Genomic DNA, 25,383 nt, shown 5'->3' with positions numbered 1-25,383 from the left:
TTTGCAGAAAATACGGACACATGGGATTGAGGGTGATTTAGTGGTTTGGATCAGGAATTGACTAGCTGTAAGAAAACAAAGGGCGGTGGTTGATGAGAAATATTCATCCTGGAGTTCAGTTACTAGTGGTGTACTGCAAGGATCTGTTTTAGGGCCACTGCTGTTTGTCATTTTTATTAATGACCTGGATGAGGGTGTGGAAGGATGGATTAGTAAATTTGCGGATGATACTAAAGTCTGTGGAGCTGTAGACAGTGCGGAGGGAAGTGGCAGGTTACAGAGGGACATAGATAAGCTGCAGAGCTGGGCTGAAAGGTGGCAAATGGAGTTTAATGTGGAAAAAGTGTGAGGTGATTCACTTTGGAAGGAGTAACAGGAATACAGAGTACTGGGCTAATGGTAAGATACTTGGTAGTGTGGATGAACAGAGGGATCTGGGTGTCCATGTGCATAGATCCCTGAAAGTTGGCACCCAGGTTGATCGGGTTGTTAAGAAGGTGTACGGTGTGTTAGCTTTTATTGGTAGAGGGATTGAGTTTCGGAGCCAGGAGGTCATGCTGCAACTGTACAAAACTCTGGTGCGGCCGCATTTGGAGTATTGCGTACAGTTCTGGCCGCCGCATTATAGGAAAGATGTGGAAGTGTTGGAAAGGGTGCAGAGGAGATTTACCAGGATGTTGCCTGGTATGGTGGGAAAATCGTATGAGGAAAGGCTGAGGGGTTTGAGGTTGTTTTCGTTAGAGAGAAGAAGGTTAAGAGGTGACTTAATAGAGGCATACAAGATGATCAGAGGATTAGATAGGGTGGATAGTGAGAGCCTTTTTCCTCGGATGGTGATGGCTAGCACGAGGGGACATAGCTTTAAATTGAGGGGTGAGAGGTATAGGACAGATGTTAGAGGTAGGTTCTTTACTCAGAGAGTAGTAAGGGTGTGGAATGCCCTGCCTGCAGTAGTAGTGGATTCGTCAACATTAAGAGCATTCAAATGGTTATTGGATAAACATATGGATGATATTGGAATAGTGTAGATTAGAGGGGCTTTAGATTGGTTCCACTGGTCGGCGCAACATCGAGGGCCGAAGGGCCTGTACTGCGCTGTGATGTTCTATGTTCTGTGTTCTCGGTCATGGAATGAAGCCAAAGAATTTTGAGATATTTAGCATGTCCTTCAAGGAAACTTTTCAAAAACAAAATTATTTTAAAACATACTGTATAGTGCGCAAGAAACAATACTTTTCACTCTATCCCAATACATGTGACTATAATTAACTTTCCAACTTCGTCTCTGTCAGCAGCGTGTATCTTTTTTGAATATTTGATATTTCTAATTTTCCATCATTTTATTTTTGAAGAATTTCCTTGAAGAACATGATAAGTATCAAAGGATTCCCTTGGTTTCATTCCATGACCTGACATGATTACCATCATAAATGTTGTTACATCTCATACTTTACTACAACATTTTAAAACATCTATACCATACTGTTCATAGAGTACATAGGGGAGAAGAAAAGGACAGGGTACAAAATATAATATTGCAGGCACAGATAGGGTATAGAGAAAGATCAACTTACTATATGGTAGATCCATTCAAAAGTCTGAAGGCAGCAGAGAAGAAACTATTCTTGAATTGGTTAGTACATGTTCTCAGACTTTTGCATCTTTTTCCCGACGGAAGAAGGTGGAAGAGAGTATGTCCGGGGTGCATAGGATCCTTAATTATGCTGGCTGCTTTTCCGAGGCAGCAGTAAGTGTAGACAGAGTCAGTGGACGGGAGGTTGGTTTGCGTGATGGACTGGGCTTCGTTCACAACCCTTGGGAGTTTCTTTGTAGTTTCAATATGAATTCTAAAACTCACCTGGCAACCACTGAAGTATTACAAGTCATCAGGTGACACAGTTCCACTTAAAAACAAGAGTTGTTAGCAAATCAATGTAAATAGAACTATACTTTCCAATTTAATCTCCGTCAGCAGTGTGTATCTTTTTAAAATATTTATGATATTTCTAATTTTCCATCATTTTATTTTTGAAGAATTTCCTTGAAGTACGTGATAAAGATCTAAGGATTCTCTTGACTTCATTTCATAACCTGACATGATTACCATCATAAATTTTGTTACACCTCACATTTTTCTACAACATTTTAAAACATGTATACCAGAATATAGTCCAAGGCAACAGCTCAAAGAAATAAATCTAATTCACTTAACGTCTTGCATGTTGTCCTCGAGGCATATCAGATCACTTGACAACCAACATCGAGAGTATAATCATAAGCTGTTGCACTCACCTGCAGTGTAACCTTTGCACAATGAACTCCTGCAAACAGCCATGAGATGAACGCTCTGTAAATTTTGCTTGTGTGGTGAATGTTGATCATGATGAGGGAGGATTTCTTGCCTTTTGGCAAAACTAATATGAAGTGATTTTATGTTCACCCTAATCGCAAGTTAAGAAATCAAAATTGATAGACCATTAAATAGTGCCACGAGGGTGCATATTCTATAAAACAGTTCTATACCTGAATTACATCGAGGTGTCCGTATACCACTCCAGGCACAGTAGTGCAGCTATCGACACACAGATTGCTAATTAATTAATTAAAATGATAACATACATCAATAATACAGCACAACCAAATGAAACTTTTTGAAAAGAAATCCAGACTTGCACCTGTAACTTATGAATCTTTAATCATCGCATTCTTGGGAGGAGGAAATATCTTTATTAAACAACTGATACTTTTGCTCTAATCTATATCTTGGAACCAAAATCAAACAAAAGCCAGCTTTGTTTCTCAGAGAATGGAGGAAGTTCATGATCCCCATTGCTTTTGCTTTTATTAGGTGCAGGTATTAAGAGCATTTATGTATTTGTACGACTGGATTTTGCAATCGGAATGAGTTCATTTGTTAAAATTTTAAAGTGGCTGTTTTCTGGGATGTGTTATTTTAACTGCAGTGGGAGGTACTACTTTCCCATTTGGGAAGGTGTTTGTCGTGTCTGTCAACATGCCTAAGCTGTCTCGCAGTGAGTGTTGATGCGAAGGAGTCCTGAAGAGACCTTTAGAGGTTGAGAAGTGCTTGAATTATTCTAATTTATGCATCAGAAAATTTGCTTGTAATGCTGAATTTCACACAATGTCATTCTGTTTTACAGTTGATATTTTTAAACAAATCACCATTCCATCTGTGTTTATCGGGGAAGCGTCAGCTAAATACCTTATGGAAGAATTTAGCTATTTAAGAGGGTAAGTAGTACATACATTAATTTTTGTTCAGTCCTTTCACCATAATTTGGTCTGCGATTTTTAAACTAAGACTTTAAACTAAGTTTAGAAAGGTCTTCCCATTCCAAATAGCTAGTTTTATACCTTCTTGAAAAGTTAAGTCATATCTCCCTCCGTTGTAACAGCATTCTTTGCTGTTGTGTTTCCTCCTCTCTGCATCATACAGGAATAAAGGAGCATTGCTTTCTCTCCTGTGCTGTCCCATTCTTTAAAATTCAAAACTGCAATCTGTAGGCTTTGTACCTCCAACTCGGTATCATCTAATTACAGCCACATTTTCCCCCATATTGTCTCAGTTATGGTGGCCTGCACTATGGGTCAAATCCATTAAACCTTTCTTGATTATAGCGAAGTGAGGTGGTGGGGCAGTGTGACTTGAGTCTTTAAAATCGAACCTTCAGTCTTAATTACAATGCTTCCTTAGCTTTCTCTACAGTTGCTGTCTTTAGGCAATAAATACTGGCAATGCCTGCGTCCCATGAACAAATGAGGAAAAGAGAAAGTTAAGGAATATGGGATATTCAAAGTTATGAGATATTTTGAAACAGATCGGGAGGATTATTTTGTTCTCCAGCAACAAATGATGGCCGGGAGTCATAGATTAAAAATAATTGGAAAAAGGACAGATGGGGAAATTAGTTGAAATTTCTTCACACACACTACATTCCAGACCTTACTGACCCCTATCTGCGAGGGAGGTGGAATCATATCCCATAGAAACTTTCAATTGGACATGTACTTGAAGAGAATTGCAGGTTCATGGGAAAGAACTACAGGAGTGGGACTAAATTAGATAGGCATGACAGGGCTGTTAGATAAGGTGGCAAACTCTGAAAAGAGAATGGCAAAGCAGGCTCAAAGGCTGAATGGCCTTCTCCTGCTCCTCCTGCCCCAAGTCCTATGTTTTGCTAATCAGGATGAAGTGTTATGCAGCTAAAAGATTGGTGCATATGAATATTTGCATTGATAGTAAACGCATATCAGAGCCTGGAACTTCATAGAAATGAACTGAACTCAACTTATTCCAGAATTGAAATACAGTAGGCAGTACTGATTCTTGCTAGCAGATGGTATGTCTAAAAGGAGGTTAAGTGCATCTCATACCAATTTTAATAGAGATTTTTAAAAAATTTAATGAGCAGGAAGTAGTTCGTGAGAGGCAGGGAAGCTGCGGGGAACAGCAGAAAAACAGGGGCGCAAATATTTATCTCCAACCAGTTTATCAAACCTCAAAGCAAAGGAGACCTTCCACAATAGATGGGTGGCTATGAAGAATGCTCAAACTCTTTCTCAACACTGGAAATAAATATTAATTATTTCTATCATGGAATAATATGGTCACTCTGAGTTGAGTATTAGTTCTGACTGGAAACAAGCCTTTTGGGGTTATTATATGGAATGAAAATTGGAAATTGCCATTGGCATCTTCTGCTCCTTAGCCAGCAGTATGTATTCGCCCCATCCACTGGCCCATAGACAAAGGAAATTCCAGAAAGAGTCGTTCCATCTTTTAAAATCCCTGTAAATTCCGAAAGGACATTTACAGTACAGGAGAGTTGGCCCATAGAAACTAGATGCAGCAGTAGGCCATTCGGCCCTTCGAGCCTTCTCTGCCATTCATTTTGATCATATCTGGTCATTGAATTCAATATCCTGATTCCGCCCCCCCCCCCCCCCCCCCCCCATATTCTCAACTATTTTCTGTGCAGTGAATTCCACAGATTCACCATAGAAAATAGAATCAGGAGTAGGCCATTCAGTCCTTTGAGCCTGCTCTGCCACTCATCTTGATCATGGCTGATCATCATATCGTGTAAAAAATATTTTTCCTTATGTCGCTTCAGTTTCTTTTGCCAATTACCTTAATCCTGTGCCCTCTAGTTAGTCCTTCAACCATTGGAAACAGCTACTCTGTATTTACTCTAAACTCGTCACGATTTTAAATAATAGCAATTAGACGTTATATAATTAAGCAGATGGAGTTATAAATGTTGCGTTTATTAATAAACTATTAACAATGAAATGAAAATTAAGACGACATTTGTACAGCATGGTAAACTAATATGAATGTTGCAGAAATAATTACTTATTGCAGAAATCTGTTTGTGTGTCTGATATAAATATTTATGTGTAAAGTTCATTGATGTCAGCTGCTATAAAATTCAAAGGGATGAAGAACAAAAATTCCTGATGCAGCACAGCACCTGAAGCTGCTGACCAGATTTAAAAACTTTTTTCCCTTGTGCACTTACTTGTTGGAGGAACAGGATTGATGGTATCTGGGCTTGGAAAGCCACAGCAGTATTAAATAGACTGCATTTTATTTTAGCAAGATGCTGCACCCATTGATTTCATATGAACCATGTAATAATAACACTTTGTTGAAATACACATTACTAAACCATTTCCTGGCTTGCTTTTTATTTGAGGAGAAAACTGAGCTGGTACATAAATTGCTGTTGATTGGAGGCTTGACTGTCTTTGCATCAAATGGCCAAAAGCTTTTTTTCTAAACCCTAACCCTTTAAAGTAAAGGTGAAACTTGGAGTCTACATTGATTGGCAGACATTAATAAAGTATGGTTGGATTTTTTTTATTCATTCATGGGACATGGACGTTGCCGGCTGGCCAGCATTTATTGCCCAATCCTAGTTGCCTCTTGGAGGGTAGTTGAGAGTCAACCACATTGCTGTGGCTCTGGAGTCACATGTAGACCAGAACGATTAAGGGCGGCAGATTCCCGTCCCTAAAGGACATTAGTGAACCAGATGGGTTTTTCCGACAATCGACAATGGTTTCATGGCGATCAGTAGATTCTTAATTCCAGATTTTTTGGTTGGATGTTCTAGATTTGCCCAAAATAACTAACATTAAAAAGCCTGCTAATTGAATAAATGCATAAACAATTGCAGTCAAATATGAGCAAATGTTGGAACAATTAGAAGGTTAAATGTGCCACTTTTCCTGCATGATTGTGGTTTTCTTATTGCAGCACAGCAAGTTAGAACAGTAGAGTGGATTGTTAGTTGGCCACTCTCATAGCATTGGTGCATGACTCTCAACCATTCCATTTTAATCGGGATGGCCTGACATTGAACAGCACTGTGGCAATAACTGAAGTGGATCTGGCCAGCAAAATCAATGAATTTGGTTATTCAAAAAGATGCTGCTGATCAACCATCAAATGCCACAATTTCAATACACTGCAGTCTAACAGAATTCATCAGAAAGTGGTGAATTCTGAAGTCAATGGCTCAGCATTTGAACATCCCATTCAAGGATATGTTAACCAACACCACTAAAATAGGGCTGAAACCAGCTGATTTTTCATTTGCTCAAGTTTTCTATTCTTCCTTGTTGTAAACACACTGGTTTCTGTCTCCATTATTGCCCCGGGCCATTTATTTAAAAAAAAGAAAAGTAAAATTTGAATACTGATCTGAAAATCTGTCGAGAAAGCAACTTTGGAGCTTTTGTTTGCAATCGGGTGAAGTTATGATTGCTTTCGAAACAAATGCCAATAAAACTCCCAAATTTGAAAGGTGAATCACAATTTGTGTTTGCAGGTTTTAGGTGCTGGGCTATCACAATTACATCACAGTCTGACTCCAGTGTAGTCACCATGACATCAGTCATGATACTGCTACATGTTCACCACCTTGTTGCATCAAGCCAAATGGTCACAATGGCCGTAGTTCATAAACATCAATTTATACAATCTGGGCTTCCTTTTTTTGCACAACTGTTACGTGTCAACCTGTGATGCCTACATCACAGCTAATATAACCATGTAATCGAACCAATATGATGAACATTGTTGTTATGTGTATTCTAGCAGCATTTCTGGAATTGTGCTTTGATGGCCATCAATTACGCTTTCGTAACTATCTGCAAACATTCTTTGTTATTTTGCTTCTCCACAGTGGCCATGTAGTGATTCTACCCGATTTTAGCCTTCCATTGGAGTACTATCTAATTCCATTCCTCATCATAGTCGGAATCTGTTTAATCCTGATTGCTGTTTTTATGGTATGTACTAATTTATACTTAAATGGATAATTACTGCATTGTGAAAATACCATACGATTAAGATGTTGCAGAGCTTAAGCTGTGTTTTGATTGTGTACTATAATGGATAACTTATACCCGTACCTACTTGGGATTGCTGCCTGTGATAGCCTCACCCGTACCACGGGAATAATTAATCCCATTGCGCCTAGATATTGGTGGCAAAGCTGTTAACATAGTATGTGTCTACTTCACCTAAGCAGGTTTCAAACTCCCTATTTGTACATGTTTTTTCAGTTTTAAAGGAAAAGTATGTTGTGTCAAGACAGAATTGGGAACTTGAAAGTTCAGATTCGCCATTTTTCATTTGTGTAACCAGTAACAACGTTAAATGCAGTGCCAGTTATAATCCTTCTGTGCAATGGCTGGTATTTTCCAGCCGTTCACACTGGCATGATCTTCTGATCCCACCGACAGCAAACCCCTACCGCGGGCTTCCCAGCAACAAGGGGTAGATTCAACGGGAAACCCTGTGACAGGTCCAAAAGATCAAGCCACCGGCCAATGAAGGGCCACCTCCGCTGCCGCGAAACACATGCTTGCGCAGAAAATCCCGCCCCACATTAAGTACTTCTTGTTAAACCGTGGATGTGAAATAATTACCAACCTTCCATTTAACACCATCAGTATAGTGTATAAATGGTTTTGCAAATCATCTATTGTCAGGGCCAATTTGAATAGAACTGAAAGAAGAATATTAACCTCATGTAAAGTTTTGCGCTGTGGACTTGTTCCCTCTAGAATCTCGATGAATAATGTGAAGATTTTGAATCGGATTTTGCAGTCAGCAGCAAAGCACTAGCACTTGCTGTTGAACTTAAAGAAAACCACCCACGCAGATCGCGAGATCTTTGGGGCGTGGATTTCACCTTTAATTGTGACGACAATCAAGGGGCGATCTCTAAAGTCCAGAAAAGGTGGTACTGTCAATCTGGCCAAGCAAGCCCATCACTGAAGAATTTTTGCAGACAGCAAACCAAGGAGTACAAGCCCAATGGTTAGCCATTTTACAGACAATGAAATAAAGATTGGGACCGACACTTGGGATGAAGGTAGAACCTGAAATATCAAAAACGTTAGGAAAATTAAACTTGGATATTTTTATCATGAGAAGTTGGAGATTTCATGAACATGAAGTTAGTTTTTCAAGGCCGGAGAAGTTGTTTAGTAATTATAATGATCTTGGTACCCCATTAAAAACCCAGTTACACATCAGTCGGCAAGGTGTGACTTTTTCAAGGGTTTTTACAGCAAGACCAATAGTGTAAAAATGGAGATTCACATTAAATGGAATAATTTCTAAAAATTTCATCAACTGGGATCTTCAACAACACAACATTATGACACAGCACTGACGGGGGCTTTTCAGCCTACAGTATCTGTGCTCTTTTGGGTCTATCCAATTAGTCCCACCCAATTTCATAATACTGCAGTGTATGATTATCTCCACCAGGTGGCTCACACTCGGTTTTATTTCTCTGCTAATTTATAGTTGCACTGTTCTGGGAATGTAATCACTTCAAAAGCTTGCGAAATGTATTCATTTACTTTGTTATGCATTCAGAGTGTTTGACTGAATTTTTTTCTCGACTTTACTTGCTTCTAAGCTAATTGTCTCGTTCTCTCACCTGTATTGGCAAATAACAGTTCAGTGGTCAGCATTCTGATCTGATATAGCCTGTCTAGCTGAATTCCATATGTGTGAACCTCACTAGTGATTGTCACCAAATCCATTTGAATGAGAGTGGCCTGTGAGACGCAAGGGATCAGTCATGACAACTTCTGCATTTAACTTCACGCCTGCAAAGGCCAGAAGTTGCTGTAAGCTTAACAATTGTATTGACAGTGGACGCAGAGTTTTGATCTAATTTTAACTGCACAATCCCAGCTGTTATATTTAGGATCCCTAACAGCCATCAATAAGTAGAGGCTTCAGTTCCATTGTTCTGACCCAGAGTGAACTTGGATTCTAGAATGGAACAAAAAAGACTTGCATTTGTCTGGTGCTGTTCGCAAACTTGGAATATACCAAAGTGCTTTACAGCCAATGAACCACTGAACGGCAGTCACAGTAGCACATCTAAAGTTCCTGCCACAAACAGCAATGGCTGTATTGGCTGAAGGATACCGGAGACATCGGGTGGAGTCATCGGCTTTTTATTAAGTGACAAAGTATTCCAGGTCCACCTGAAGAGGCACAATTGGAGCCTCAATGTATCGTCTAAAAGAACAGTGATTACTTATTTTGTGTCTCTTGGTACTCTGAGCCAGAGGATCTGATGGTCTAATCTCAACATTCAGATAACTGTTGTAAACAGATAAGTCTTTGTTCCTTTGGCTGTTGATTTGATTTGTAGCGCTTGTTTAGGCTATACACTTGTAATCATTCTCTCGTACCCATTTATTCTTATAAAGGTCTGCACTTTTTGATTAGATTACTTATGTAGGTATATCCATGGAAGAATGAAAACCTGGATATGATTAACAGGTAATAACCCAATCAGTGGGTTCAGATGATTTATTAATCTATATATGATGTCTATGCACATCACTGGGTAAATTATAGTTACATGCAGGAATCCACAATTCTGTATCTAATAAACATCTTTATAAAGGGAGATTTTTGATATCTGATTTAAAAGAAACTTGGACCAGTGCCAATTGTTCATTGGAGCCTCTTATTTTGGCTCCATAATTGCCAGGTTTTGGAATTCGTTGACCATTTAACGGGTTGGCTGTTACAATTTAAATGCTGTAAAATCCTGAAACCAAAAGAGAAAATGCTGGAAAATCTCAGCAGGTCTGGCAGCATCTGTAAGGAGAGAAAAGAGCTGACGTTTCGAGTCCAGATGACCCTTTGTCAAAGCTAAAAGGCATAGAAAGTGGGAGATATTTATAATGTTTTTGGGTTGGGGGGGTGTGAAAGATAAGAATCCCGAGCTGAGTTTTAATTTTCAGTTTTTTTTCCTGGTTTAACAACAGTTTGAATTTAATCATGAATTTTTGAAATCTGTCTTTAGCAAAGAAATTTCCGTTTTTTCATTGAAACGGTGGGCCTCAACTACCTGGCTCCTTGGATTTGGGGAAATCCCTCTTAGGAGTCGCCATGTAAGGGTTTACACGGCAATTGTTCCCTGGACAATTGCACTGAGCTGGGAACCATCCAACAAAGTGATTTAAATCCCTTACTGGGTGGTTCTGCCAGTTTTACACTCATAGTTATCCTGAAAGATTTAGAAGGGAAAAGAAGAACATCTAACGTCAGAGTAACTATTTTAAAACCAGACCAAGCCCTGCCCCTCTTCTCCTGCCCCCCTTCTCCTCCCCACCCCCCGGCTGCTTTACGGCAGCCAGTGCTGTAAAAAGGGGTGTGTCCTCCTCCATTCTGCTCCTTTTACACTTCACCGTGGAGCCGGGGACACGCTTTGCTTCTTCAGTCTCTCCCAGTCTGAATCAGGGAGGTCGGGTGAGAGGGGGCGCTTTCTGTTTTAAGCGGATAAATCGCGAAGGAGTGGCAAGCTGATCGCCTCTCCAAGGGAGTTGCAGACCAGGATTTCAAATTTTAATTAGGCTTCATCCAGACCTCATTTAATAGTGTCATCATCGATCAAAATAAACACGTTTTAAGATTTATTTTACCTATTTTGAGGATGTTCACTTTTGGCTTAATTAAATTCAAGGAGTTGGAAATCAAATTTAGATTTTCTGCATAAATCAGTAACTATTTCTAATGGAGCTTTGCAAGAACTTTTACACTAGATTTCCTCCTCCTCAAAAATGCCATTACTTAGCATCCCTCATTTTAAAATAAAGATTATGAATGTCCAAGATGATAACCTTCATTAAATCAATTAAATTAATTAAATTTCAAGTCAGTTAAGTTAATTAAATTTAGGATTACCCCAAGTTCATTTCCCCTGCTAGGGATCTTTGTACACCAGCATCTGACCCAAAGAATGGGCAACTGACCTATCAGTGTTGCTCTATAGCTTGCAGCTAAGAGGAGTAATTGAGGGATGTCAGTGACTTAGCCACTGATTTTTGTTCCCTTAGTTTCCATCTGACACTTCCCAAATGACTAGCTAGGATCAGGAATTCTTATGGGCAATTCTGTAGAACAGTGCACAATCCTATCAGGTTTTTTCCTATGAAGGTAACCCTTTTAAAATATTCAGATATTGCAGTCTTCTTGGCTTGTTTCATCACATTCCCATGTACTCTCTCAGCTATGTAATTTCACTTCCTATATATCCAAAAAGAATCTTCTATAAAAAAAATTAAAGCTTAGAATGCATTAGTGTCATTGGTGCTGGTATAACTATTCAGGAAGACCTGCATAATAGTTAGACATATTGCCTTGGTATATGAAAAGGTTAGTACAGCTAAAATGTATTTAAGCTGTGTAATGGCATTTCCAGCTTGAAAATGCTGGCTTGAAGTGCTCACTAGAGGAATCCTATGCAAAACTGATGGTACTAATAGCTGAGCTGACCTTTTCATGGAAATAATACAGGAGTTGATCAATGTTTAGGCCAAAGAAAGTCAAATGACTTATTAACTGTGCAAAATTATTTCCTGTCTTATGATGTTTATTCAGGTTCTTAAAAGTTGCTGCCTGAGCCTGAATGTTTTAAATCGTTGTTTGCTGGTGACAGTCATCTCTTGTTCCTGTTCTCATAATTTGTAAATGTTGGTTAGAAGCAACCTGGAAGCAGACATTTTGTGTAAAATTTCTTCCTGTTGCAGTAGCATGAAGCTCTGTTCCAGTAAGTATTGTGATTATGTCTTCCTTAAACTCACTCACTGCCCAGGGTTTTCTGCTTGATCACTTGCCAGCTCGTGTCTCTCTCTCTCTCTCCATTTCCATAAACAAGAGAATTGACAGCAGAACTCCTCAATCATTGACCAACTTCCTGGTATCAAGGTTTGATTCGATTTGATTTATTATTGTCACATGTATTAGTATAAAGTGAATACTTTTCTATACTAATTACTATACTAATACATGTGACAATAATAAATCGAATCAAAAGTATTGTTTCCTGCGCGCTATACAAGCAAAGCATACCGTACATAGGGAAGGAAAGGAGAGAGTGCTCATCCGGGTATCCCATCTGGGCCAGAAGCTTTCCATGGTTGACTTTTGAGAAGGCTGCTCTGATATTGGCAATGGTGAACTCGGATACAGGTTCGTCCGAGGCTTCCGGGATGGAGGGCGTGCTCTCGCTGACCTGTTGCTCAAAACGGGCATAGAATGCATTGAGCTCATCGGGAGGGATGCATTGGAGCCAGCAATTTTACCTGTCTTCATCTTGTAGCCTGTCATGTCTTGCAGACTTTGCCATAGTCGGCGGGAGTCCATGTGGCTAGTCTGGGATTCTAGCTTGGTCCGGTACTATCTTTTAGCATCTTTGGATCTCCGTAAATCATATCTGGTTTTCTCCTATAGGTCAGGATCAAGGTTTAGGAGAAAAGTGTTGACACAATGTCTGTGCCCAGTCTATCTTTATCTTCAATCGCATAAAATATGGAAATTGAGAGTTGTGACAATATTTAGATTTATTTGGCGAGATGGGTGGGAGAGTGAACTGTGACGAGGATGCAGAGACCTGCAGAATGATCTGGACAGGTTGGGTGAGTGGGCTAATCAATGGCAGATGCAGTATAATTTGGATAAGTGTGAGGTTATTCACTTTGGAAGCAAAAACAAGAAAACAGATTATTACCTGAATGGCTGTAAATTGGAAGAGGGGAGTGTGCAGCGGGACCTGGGTGTCCTTGTGCACCAGTCACTGAAGGTAAGCATGCAGGTGCAGCAGGCGGTAAAGAAAGCAAATGGCATGTTGGCCTTCATTGTGAGAGGTTTCGAGTACAGGAGCAGGGATGTGTTGTTGCAATTATACAGGGCCTTGGTGAGGCCACAGCTAGAGTATTCGTCTCCTTTTCTGAGGAAGGATGTTCTTGCTCTCGGAGTGCAGCAAAGGTTTATCAGGCTGATTCCAGGAATAGCGGGACTGATGTATGAGGAGAGATTGACCAGGTTAGGATTGTTTTTGCTGGATTTCAGACAAACGAGGGGGGAATCTCATAGAGACTTATAAAATTCTAACAGGTCTAGACAGGATAGATGCAGGGAGAATGTTCCCGATGATGGGGGAGTCCAGAACTAGAGGTCACAGTCTGAGGATTCAGGGTAGACCATTTAGGACGGAGGTGAGGAGACGTTTCTTCACCCAAGGAGTGGTGAGCCTGTGGAATTCATTACCGCAGGAAGTAGTTTATGCCAAAACATTGAATGTAATCAAGAGACGGCTGGATATAGCACTTGGGGCGAATGGGATCAAAGGTTATAGGGAAAAAGCAGGATTAGGCTATTGAGTTGGACAATCAGCCATGATTGTAATGAATGGCGGAGCAGGCTCGAAGGGCCAAATGGCCTCGTCCTGCTCCTATCTTCTATGTTCTAGATAGTATTTGCCATTTCACTTCCGATTTCCTTAAAGTCCTGTTTAGCAAAATCAGTTGCATTTATATAGTGCCTTTCTCATCCTTTGGATGTCCCAAAGTGTTCTACATTCAATTATGTACTTTTGAATGGTGCTAATCGTTATAATGTAGAAAATGCAGCAGCAAATTTGCATTCAGCAAACTTGGCTGAGGGATCATTGGCTGCTAGGGGCTCCCTGCTGTTAAGGGATTTTAAAAATGGAGAAGTCCTCTGCTCCTCTCTGCCCTGGGATCTTTTACTCCACCCAAGAAGGCAGATGGAGCCTTGGTTTAATGTTTCATCTGAAAGATAGCACCTGCAACAGTGTAGCACTGCTTCAGAACAGCACTGGAGTGTCAGCCTAGATCTCAAGTCTCTGAAGCAAGATTGGTACTATTAAGCTACGACTAATATGGCCTTCTGTGCAGGTTGATGAGAAATTAATTTTTATCATCTTGTAGGGGAGAGGGAGTGGGAACAGTAGATTTGTGTGGTTATTTGTCTCCCACTGAAGGTTTGAGACTCTCTTAAATTTGTCCACCAGACTCGACCAAGCATTGCATAACTTTAATGCCTTTTACTGTGAGCCGAACTTCTTAACCCCCTGTCCAGTCAATTGAATAGATCATTTGTTTCTATGTCTTAGCATTGTATCCTATTTCGAAGCCAGCTGAAATCACCATTGCACCTCAAAGGCTCCCAACTCGTACAAAGTTCTGCTGTCATCCTATCCAGTACTAGTCTTGTATGCAAAATCCCCCAACCCTCACCTTTTCCTTTGACTTTAAAGTTCTCATTCTCAATCATCAAACTCTTTAACTTGTCCCACTCTACCTCTGAATCTTTTCCGATCCTATGGCTTTTCCTGCCACCAATAATGATTGGCAGAGCCTTCAGCCATCGAGACTGTGCATTCCCTTCCTTGCTTTGCTGCTTCACTTCCCATCTGCTCCCAATTTCACAGTTTTACTTTTTCAGCACTCAATACTGACAGTGAAAATGGAAAAAGTTAAAGTTTATTTATGAATCACAAGTAAGGCTTACATTAACACTGCAATGAAGTTACTGTGAAATTCCCCTAGTAGCCACAGTCCTGCGCCTGTTTGGGTCAATGCACCTAACCAGTGCGTCTTTCATAATGTGGGAGGAAACCGGAGCACCCAGAGGAAACCCACGCAGACACGGGGAGAACGTGCAGACTCCACACAGACAGTGACCCAAGCCGGGAATCGGGTCCCTGGCGCTGTGAGGCAGCAGTGCTAACCATGGAAGTGTTGCAGTGGGATGGGAGAGCTCCTCCTCTACATTTAGGGCAAACAGCAAGACATTTTTATGCAATCACCCATGCGCATTGCTGGGCCTGGCTGGGATTGCTTGATTCAGGTACTGAATGCTAAATAAGAGAAGTGTTTCATTCCCTAGGAGTAACATCCTTCACCTTGAGCACAAAAATGCCTCCCATCACCCAGGCAGCCTGGACAGAGTTTCCCACCCTGATCAATCGCCCATGGATCGACATGAGATGTTCCTTCTGTGCAGAAACAGCAGTGTAGCAGAAATGTATAATATGTATTTTAAAAATTATGTTAAATCTACTTTAGTGTTCGCTGTGACTTGAGGTGTGATTCCTAACCTCCAGGGTTCAAGTTCTACTCTGAGGACTTCACATGATATAGGCTGACACTTCAGTGCAGTACTGAAAGGTGATTCACTTCTGGAGGTGCCGTCCTTTTGAGTGAGACAATAAACCAAAGCCAGGTCCACCCTGTCAGGTAGATGTAAAATATCTCATAATGCTGTCTGAAGAGCAGTGAAGTTCTCCTGGTGTCCTGATCAATGTAAAAGAAAACTGACCATTTTGATTGCTGCTTGTGGGAGCTTGCTGTAGTTTTTACATCATATAAGTACTTAATTTGCTGGAAAGTGCCTCGAGACATTTTGAGATTATGAAAGTTGCAATGTAAATGCAAGTAAAATATCTGATGGCATTATTTTGAAGAAGAGCAGGGGATTATCTCCATTGTCCTGGTTAATAGTTATCCCTCAGTAACATCACAGGAATATATGAGTGTAAAGTGATTATCTCATTGCAGTTTCTTAGCGTTTGCTGTGTGCAAATTGCCTGTGGCATCTCCTACAACAGTGACTACACTTCAAAAGTATTTAATTGGCTGGAAAGTGCTTTGGGTAGTCCCGTGGTCATGAAAGTGCCATTTAAATGTAGATTTTTCTTTCTTAAGGCTTTTTCTCTGCCTATGGATCCCATTAGAGATTTATTGATCAATAAGACGGGGTGATTTTGCCTGCATGGGGAAGATTTTTCAATTTTGGTGTGTACACATTCTAGAATAAATCAATGTTTCATAATCTCACTGCTTTACTCACTTTCTAGATTTCAAAGTTTGTTCAAGACAGACACAGGGCAAGAAGGAACAGGTTGCGTAAAGATCAGCTGAAAAAACTTCCAGTACACAAATTCAAAAAGGGTAAGTGGTATTTATAAATGGTTTTTGATTTTAATCTGGCTGAAGGATTAATTTTTACTCAATATCAAGTTGTGCAAAGTCTTTTGAGCAAGAACTTCTTGCTGGGCCGTGAAATGGTTTTCCTATTTTCACTCATTGGAGGAAATCATGGGGAATTTCACAGTAACTTCACTGCAGGGTTAATGTAAGCCTTACTTGTGACTAATTTACTTTTAAAAAAAAATTATCTAACTAAGGCTTTATGTGGAGATGCCGGCGTTGGACTGGGGTAAGCACAGTAAGAAGTCTCACAACACCAGGTTAAAGTCCAACAGGTTTATTTGGTAGCACGAGCTTTCGGAGTGCTGCCCCTTCATCAGGTCATAGAGGTTTACAGCATAAAAATGCTCATCAGGTGAGTCACCTGATGAAGGGGCAGTGCTCCGAAAGCTCGTGCTACCAAATAAACCTGTTGGACTTTAACCTGGTGTTGTGAGACTACTTACTGAAGCTTTACGAGTCAGGAAATTGATTTGAGTAGTCAGTATCCTCGTGCTTATGAGACAGTCATCGGTTGTTTCGATGTATGGGTTTGGTACTCTGTTGGTTAAGAAGAATTGGGGGGTTGGCTTTTTGAGGGGGATATTTGAGCAAGTGGTGTAGGGGAAACCTGTATGCAGTAACACGTGCCGATAGTTTGAGAAGAACGGTTTTTCTGGCAATTACTTGAATGTTTAGGATTTCAAGGATGGATGGGGATAAAGGGAAGTGAGAACTATAAGAAGGGATGGAAAGAGGCCTGAGGCAGATGGGAGTACCCTCGATGGCTCAGTGGAGGGAAAAGGATGAAAATCGAGGGCAGGCAAGAAGCTTTGGATTGAACTGAATGATGTAATGGGACAGGAGTTGATGGGAATATAAATATTGTCGGAATAGGCAGTGGGCAAGAAAGATTCAGAAGAAGGCGAGAGAGACTTCAGCCTTGGGATCTTGAGGTGAGGGACCGGAGTGAAAAAATAAATTAAAAACAGAAAATGCTGGAAAATCTCAGCAGGTTTGACAGCATCTGTGGGGTGAGAATAGAGCCAACGTTGCAAGTCTAGATGACCCTTCATCAGAGCTTACTGCAGCTCTTCACATCCCACATCCTGTAAGGACTCCATCCCATTCTCTCAGTTCCTTCGCCTCCACCGCATCTGTTCTGAAGATGCCACTTTCCAACATGATACGTCTTCCTCCTTAATCGTGGTTTTCCACCTATTGTGGTTGACAGGCTGTCAACCACGTCCAACCCACCCCATCGGGCTGCTGCTCTCACCCCCTCCCTTCCTTCCCAGAACCAGGATAGGGTCCCCCTTGTCCTCACTTTTCACCTCACCAGCCTCCATATTCAAAGGATCAGCCTCTGCCTTTTCCACCAAGTCCAGCATGACGCCACCACTCAACACGTCTTCCCCTCAACCCCCTTGTCAGCATTCCGCAGGGACCGTTCTCTCCGGGGCACCCTAATCCACTCCTCCATCACACCCAACACCTCACCACTTGCCCACGGCACCTTCCCATGCAATGATAGAAGGTGCAACACCTGCCCCATCACTTCCTGCTCACCGTCCCAGGACCTAAACACCCCTTTCAAATGAAGCAGAGCTTCACGTGTACCACCTTCAAAAGACAAGCTCTAGCAAAGAATTATCTAGACTCGAAACGTTGGCTCTATTCTCTCCCCACAGACGCTGTCAGACCTGCTGAAATTTTCCAGCATTTTCTGTTTTTGTTTCAGATTCCAGCATCCGCAGTATTTTGCTTTGATTTTAATGAAAAAAATAAATGATGACTCAGAGTAAGGCACGAATTGTCTCTATCATTTTGATTGTGAAAGACCCATGTTTCTACCTTTTGTACATAATGATTTACATTGTGAGTAAGTGGCATCAAGCTATCACTCAAGTCAGTGCAGTGTTGTATGGCATTGGGTACAGTATTGGTCTCCTTATTTCCGGAAAGTGCATCAGAAGTTTGTATCCACTAGAGTTAGAGTCCGAAGATAAAGGCAAAATACTGCAGATGCTGGAATCTGAAACAAAAACGGAAAATGCTGGAAAATCTCAGCAGGTCTGACAGCATCTGTGGAGAGAGAATAGAGCCAATGTTTCAAGTCTGAATGACCCTTCGTTGACTCGATTCTCTCTCTCTACCTTTAGAAGTGTCCTGTTGGAGACTCTAGAAGTAGGGTCACTTTTTAAAAATAAAGGGTTGCTCATTTAAGAGAGAGTTGAGGAGAATGATCTTCTTTGAGGATCCCTGGAGCTTTCTTCTTCACAAGGGCAGTGGAAGCAGAGTCTTTGAATATTTTTAAGGCAGAGTTAGATAGATGTTTGATTAACAAAGGAGTGGGGGGGGGGGTGAAACATTGATGAAAGGTTATCAACCATAGGAAAATGTGATTGAAGTTATAAGCAGATCAGCCATAATCTTATCAAATGGCGGAGCAGGCTCGAGGGGCCGAGTGGTCTTCTCCTGCTCATTATTTGTATATTAAGAATATGTTAGAAACTATATACTACATCTTAGACTGGTTTTGTTTTTGCCTTTGTGGTTTTAATTTTGTGCTACAGAATTTTAAATTAGGATACCAGCTATGTTTGAATCGTTAATTCTGAGCTTGAAAGGAAGTGTTTCTTTGGCCTGTGATGTCACAAGGGTGCTTCATGATGCATGGACGTGCCCTTCCCCCTGTTGGAGCTGTCACCTTTATTTCTGATATCCTGAAACAGCTGAAATGATGTCATTGTAATCAGGTTGAAACATTGCCACTGAGCCTTAAAGACACTGGTGCGCACTATTTTCCGTAGGCAAGAGATTATCCATGTCCAGCACACAGTGGCAATTGTGCCTTGGCTGCTCAGAGTAGGAGAATTTCTTTGATATTTGACAAAGAGAAACTGAGTATTTTAATAGTTTGACAATTTTGAGTAGATCGCGGTAAACAACCCCAGTGATGTTTGACATGAATTCGTACTGCAAAGTGACATGATATGTGTGTCTTCTGCAATAGTATAGAATCATTAGATACCCTACAGTGCAGAAGGAGGCCCATCGAGCCTGCAGCGACAACAATCCCACCCAGGCCCTATCCCCGTAACCCCATGTATTTCCTGCTAGTCCCCCGACACTAACGGGCAATTTAACATTGCCAATCAACCTAATCTGTACGTCTTTGGGAGGAAACTGGAGCATCCGGAGGAAACCCACGCAGACACGGGGAGAACGTGCAAGCTCCACACAGACAGTCACCTGAGGCCGCAATTGAACCCAGGCCCCTGGCGCTATGAGGCAGCAGTGTTAGCCACTGTGCCGTCTAGTATGTTTTAACTTGCTTTGGTCTTGCACGTGACCAATAAATCTACTTTGATTCCCAGGGGTGAATAGCCCAAGGCAGATCGATTTTTACTCTTGCTCTCTTCCCTATCCCCTAGCCTGCCCTGCTTCATTCTGGGGATCATCTTGAATCCATTTGGCAACTCACCTTAATGTCACCACAAAGTTCAAAGAAAGCTAGGCACATGGTGAATTAGCTCATGTTGTCAGGCCACTTAACACACTGGGATATTTTGTAAAGAGACATGAGACAAACATGTCACTACTGAATTATTTAGTACATAGTTTTCTGATATGCATAAACGGTTTAAATAGAATTCAGTTTTGGCAGTTTCATTGACCTTGTATGAAGGTCAGTTGATGTGAGTTCATGTTGTTGTTACAGTTTCTGGAGGTTTTATTGTCCAATGTGTTGTGTTTAATTTTGTTGACCAAATGAACTTTGAAATTTGCATAACCATATTTAAGGCATTAAGACACAGACTTAAAATGTGATAATCCATCTCCATTTTCTGCCCACACCCTTACCTGTGTAAACTGGAGACTAAAGTAGCTGCTCAGTGCAGTGTTTTGCAATCTACAGGAGGCATGTTTAAGCATTTATCAATACTGCAGATACGTTTCCTGTATTTAAATGAAAGGTTTTTAATGCTAGCTAATGCTGGAAAAGTTCCTTGTTTGGGGTTAGTGCCCGGCAATCTTTCAGTTAGTCTTTTTCTAGACATGGAACATGGTCTGGAAGCTAAATAGTGTTCAGCTGGTTAACACATTGCCCATTCTTCAGACTACAAGTCGTGTTTTATTAATCACTAACATGCAAAGTTTAGGAAAACCGCTTCATCTCCAGCCTATAAATCTGTAAATGTTACTGATTAATTTCTCATGTAGAAGCTTTGGTGACTTTGACAGTTGTCTTAATGTGAAGTTATGCACTTGGGTAGGAAGAATAAAGGATCTGAATATTATTCAAATAGAGAAAGACTGCAGAAAGCTGCAGCACAGGGATTTGGGAGTCCTCATGCATAAAACACAAGTAGCTAGTATGAAAGTTCAGCAGGCAATAGGGAAAGCAAATGGAATGTTGGCCTTTATTTCAAAGTGAATGTAGTATAAAAATAGGGAAGCCTTGCTAAAACTATGCCAAGGCACTAGTAGGCCACACCTGGAATACTGTGAACCGTTTTGGTCCCCTTATCTAAGGAAAGATATGCTGGTATTGGAGACTGTCTAGGTTGATCCCAGATATGGAGGGATATTTTGATGGGGAGAGATTGAGTAGGTTGGGCCTGTACTCATTGGAGTTTAAGATTCTTAGGGGGCGTGACAGCGCCTTTGTGGGAGAGTCGAGGACCAGGGGACATAATCTCAGGTTAAGGGGTCACCCATTTAAAACAGGGATGAGGAGGAATTTCTTCTCCTGAGAGTAATGAATCTGTGGAATTCTTTACCGCAGAGGGCTGCGGAGGCTGGGTCGCTAAGTGTGTTCAAGATTGAGATTGACAAATTCTTAATCAGTAAGGGAATCGAGAGTTATGAGGATAAGGCAGGAAAGTGGAGTTGAGGATTAATATCCCAAATCACTGATTGTCCCATTGAATGGCGGAACAGACTCGCTGGGCTGACTGACCTACATCTTATGGTCTAATATTATGCAAAAGCAGCAATTTCTTTTTCCCCCATTGTAGAACTGCACTTTTTCCTGTCATTTATATCTAATTGTACGGGTACTTCCAGAAATAATGGCCAGGTTCAGCATGAACTGTATTTTTTTATGGCTTATAACTGTTAAGTCATGAAAAAGTTATCTAAATGTACTGTTCTCTATTAAAATGTGTAGCACTAGGCTCATTTGCATGTAACAGGCCACTTTACAGCAAGTGCTAAAAGTCTTGTGATTTGTTGGACATGATTTGCATTGTACAGTTGAGAATGTGATTGCTGACTCAAGTGGAGAATATTCTGTTCTGCAGTGCTACCAATTTGTGATACTCGTTTCCCCCATTGCCAATTGTGTTATCGTTAGTAATCAACCTGTACTTTTACAACGGTTTTTGGAGGTTCTGCAAATAGCAGTGATAATTTCATCCCACCAATTTAAGCTGAGGCCTTAACGAGAGAAGTAACTTTTTGCTCACTGGAACAATCAGATAAATCCCTCATATATCATCTAATGAAGCAGTTGATTGTTAATTGTTCCCCCAACTCTGATTCATGCTAGAAGTGGTTCCATGGGTGTCCAGAGAAGGCGAGTAAATAAACTCTTCACGTGAAAACAAGATGGTGGCGGGACTGTCTTATTCCTGTGCAGGGTCCAGTCTTTTTTCAGCCTTGGCTCAGTGATAGATCAAGCACCTCCAAATCCACAACCTCCCGAGTACAAACCCCACTCCAGAGAGGTCGATATGACAATATGAAACTGGTGGATAGGAAGCGATCTTCTGGCCCATCACCTTGCACCCACACACTTGCAATAGGGAAGGAGCATCATGATTAGACACCCTGTACCCACCAGCTGCCATGATAATCGACTCAGGATGATAACAGAGCAGCTTAAAACAAGTGAAAAATCTGAAAAAATTCCCTTTGGCCCTCAAGCAATTGAAAGCCAGTCCAAGAAACCACAGCGACCATGCTTGTGTTGCTATTCCAGCTGCCTTTTGAATAAAGCTGTGAACTCCACTTCAGCTAGGAGCTGGTCCAGCTGTCTCTTGAAGGTTTGCAAAGAGTCAGCACAAGCTAACAGAACCTGAAACAAGCTTAGAGCAATGTTCTTGAATGCAAGTATGTGATTATACAGTAGCCAGTCACTTTCTTTATGCACAAGAATGTCCATCACATTTCTGGCATATGTTGGTCAGATTATTCATTTGCTAGTATATGGGTTGTGGAAACTATTTATACCCCAGTTATAATATTTCGATGATATTCTTGATGGAAAATAAGCCACTTTTTAATGGATTTTCCCCCCACAAGAAATTACCTTTCCCACCTCGTTTTACAGTACCTCGTATTTCCTCACAATGCCATATTTTTCCCTCGAAAAAAGGACCTATCATTTGCTTAAGGATATTCCTCAAGATTTCCCCACCGCTCAACCACTCTGGATTTTATCGGAACTATTTGAAAGTGGGGAAATGAATTTGCACTTTGGAAAATAATTATTTTTATGCTAGTTGTTACATGTGTAGAAAGATGCAATTCTCCCATGCGGCCATCATGGCTCAGAGTTCAAATATGTTATGCAAATGATGGTAATGTAAAAGTGCGACCTTGAATGCAACTGTTACAGTAACTCGACAAAAAAGCTCTGTCTGAATGAAATGGAGCTTGCTGCAGCTGCACTGCTTTGCACAAGGCAATGTTCAACCACAAATAATGAGACGAGTTAACTAAAACCTATTGTCAAAGACAATTTTGACTTTGCAGGCAAATTTATTCAGGAAGTTATATGTAGGCTTAGCCTATTTCGGTCTGACCTTGTTGAACATGTTGGCAATCTTTGATTTAGGATAGTGCATACATCTTTTCTTCCCTTCTGACCTTTTCCTTTGCACGTGAGAGATGAAAGATGCTGTGGTGAGATAAGATCTTTAAGGCAATTAAGTCCATTACGAATTGGTGAGATAAACCCAACAATGAAGCAGTGTTTTCCCAGCAACAACTGAGCGTGGTAACAAAGAATCTCCTTTTGAAGATTCATCCAATGAATTGTATTTTTGGGGTGGACTATTCGGTTCAAAATTTTAAATTGGTATTGTATATTCAGCAAGGGCTAAGTCGTCGTTGCCAGGGATAGAAGTCAGTTAGCTGGAGACGATTCTCCATTTTTTTTTCTCCTGTTAAAGCAGCACTGCTCACATTACATTTATTTTGTCAGCCAGGAATAAAGCATAGCCAAAGTCTGTAAGCTTCTGTGATTGGCTTCACCGGTCTGATCTGCTAGCTTCTTTCCCGGAAGACTATTTGCAGTAACATAATGCTCTCTGATAGACCAGCTAAAGGACCAGCATGCTTAATGTCACCAATGAAAGAGCTGTGGTTGAAGCTCTGTCAATTTCTCTCTCTCTCCCTCTCTCTCAGCCAGTGCTAGGTCAAGCTTGTAGTGAAGATTTCCTACAATATAAAATAGGTGATGATATTCATCAAAGTCTCCTATCTTTCTGAAGCCACCTTTACAAAGGGTAATCGATCCTTTTAGTATTTGTCAATTTTTATATTTCATATAATTTATATTACAATTAAATATATTAATTGCTTTAGTCTGAGTGTCCTTGATTCCACTGGTAATGGCTGCCATTTCTGACCATTTGGTCGCAAATGTAAATCAGTAAGCCGATTAATACAGCTATGATATTTAATTCCTCAGATATGTACCCCTATATATAAGGACAGGTTTCTTTTTCTATAGAGCGCTAGTGAGATAGTGTTTTTTTAAAACAGCGATCTGACAGCTTGATGCCAATTTTACCAATGCCAGCTTTTTATTTATAGATTTCTAAATTGAATTTAAATTGTCAAAATGCCGTACTGGTGTTTGAACATATTTTGCTGGATTACCAGTTGCATAACCACTTTATTACCATACTCTATATTTGTCCTGTGAAGGTGGTAGTGGACCTTTCCCTTGAATCACTGGTCCCTGAGCATTTAATTTAAGGTTACACCTGAAGGAGTGCTGTGTTGATAAAGGTGTTGGCTGGAATTCTCTGGTCTCGCACAACCCGCTATCAATCAACAAGAACAAAGAAATTGGTGCTCAGCCAAATCTCCATTCACAGCTGCGTGACCAGAGAATCCCATTCGCAGGCGAGCTTGGAGAATTATGACCACTGTCCTTTGGATGAGTTGAGGTAGATATTAAGGAACCCACGATCTGATTCACAAAAGAGCGAGTGACTTCACCATTACTCTCTCAATAAATACGTGTGATTAACCGGTCATTTGTGTAATTGGCCTTGCTGTAAACAAATTAGCTGCCATGTTCACGAATGTAACCACCAAAGAAGTTTATGTCACAGAATGAGGCCATTTTGTTGTCTCTGTGTTGGAGCAAAATCCTGAATTTATCCCAGTACCCTAGTATTTTCTGATAGCCTTGTGTCATCACCTATTTCACATATTTATCTAATTTTCCCTTAATACTTGAAATAATTTAAGCTTCAACTCTGGCAAAGCATTTGCTGCTTCAACAATCCTTCATGCTAACCTCCTAAATATTGGAATAAAATAATATGCCACTTTCACAGTTCACTCCATTAAACATTAATCTGTTACATGTGAATCACTTTGGAACATCTTGATGAATGTGGTGATCAGATTTATTTTCTGTTCCAGAGTGCTATTAATGGGCAGCATAATGGTTCGCACTGCTGCCTCAGCGCCAGGGACCTGGGTTCGATTCCCAGCTTGGGTCACTGTGCGGAGTCTGCACATTCTCCCTGTGTCTGCGTGGGTTTCCTCCCAGTGCTCTGGTTTCCTCCCACAGCCGGAAAGGCGTGCTGGTTAGGTGCATTGGCCATGCTAAATTCTCCCTCCATGTACCCGAACAGGCGTTGGAGTGTGGTGACTAGGGGGTTTTCACAGTCACTTCATTGCAGTGTGAATGTGAGCCTACTTGTGACACAAATAATCTTTAAACAAAATGGTGGGGTACATATCCAAAATTTTTCCTACGGTGTCTAGTGGATCTTTTCC

At 40.8% G+C, this 25,383-nt stretch overlaps 1 protein-coding gene across 2 annotated transcripts in view; it reads left to right on the top strand.

The window, feature by feature from the left end:
• rnf13 (ring finger protein 13) overlaps positions 1-25,383 on the top strand; it is a 236,351-nt gene that overhangs the window by 149,773 nt on the left and 61,195 nt on the right. For both annotated transcript variants that reach the window (XM_078205312.1, XM_078205304.1), the window contains 3 exons: positions 3,162-3,252; positions 7,215-7,320; positions 16,239-16,332. In XM_078205312.1, the coding sequence (XP_078061438.1) occupies positions 3,162-3,252; positions 7,215-7,320; positions 16,239-16,332 (291 nt within the window). The remainder of the gene's footprint in view (positions 1-3,161; positions 3,253-7,214; positions 7,321-16,238; positions 16,333-25,383) is intronic.

Source organism: Mustelus asterias, chromosome 3 (genome assembly GCF_964213995.1).
Source record: "Mustelus asterias chromosome 3, sMusAst1.hap1.1, whole genome shotgun sequence".
Lineage (NCBI taxonomy): Eukaryota > Metazoa > Chordata > Chondrichthyes > Carcharhiniformes > Triakidae > Mustelus > Mustelus asterias.
The sequence above is the reverse complement of the archived record's forward strand: the minus strand, read 5'-3'. Positions and strand labels throughout refer to the sequence as shown.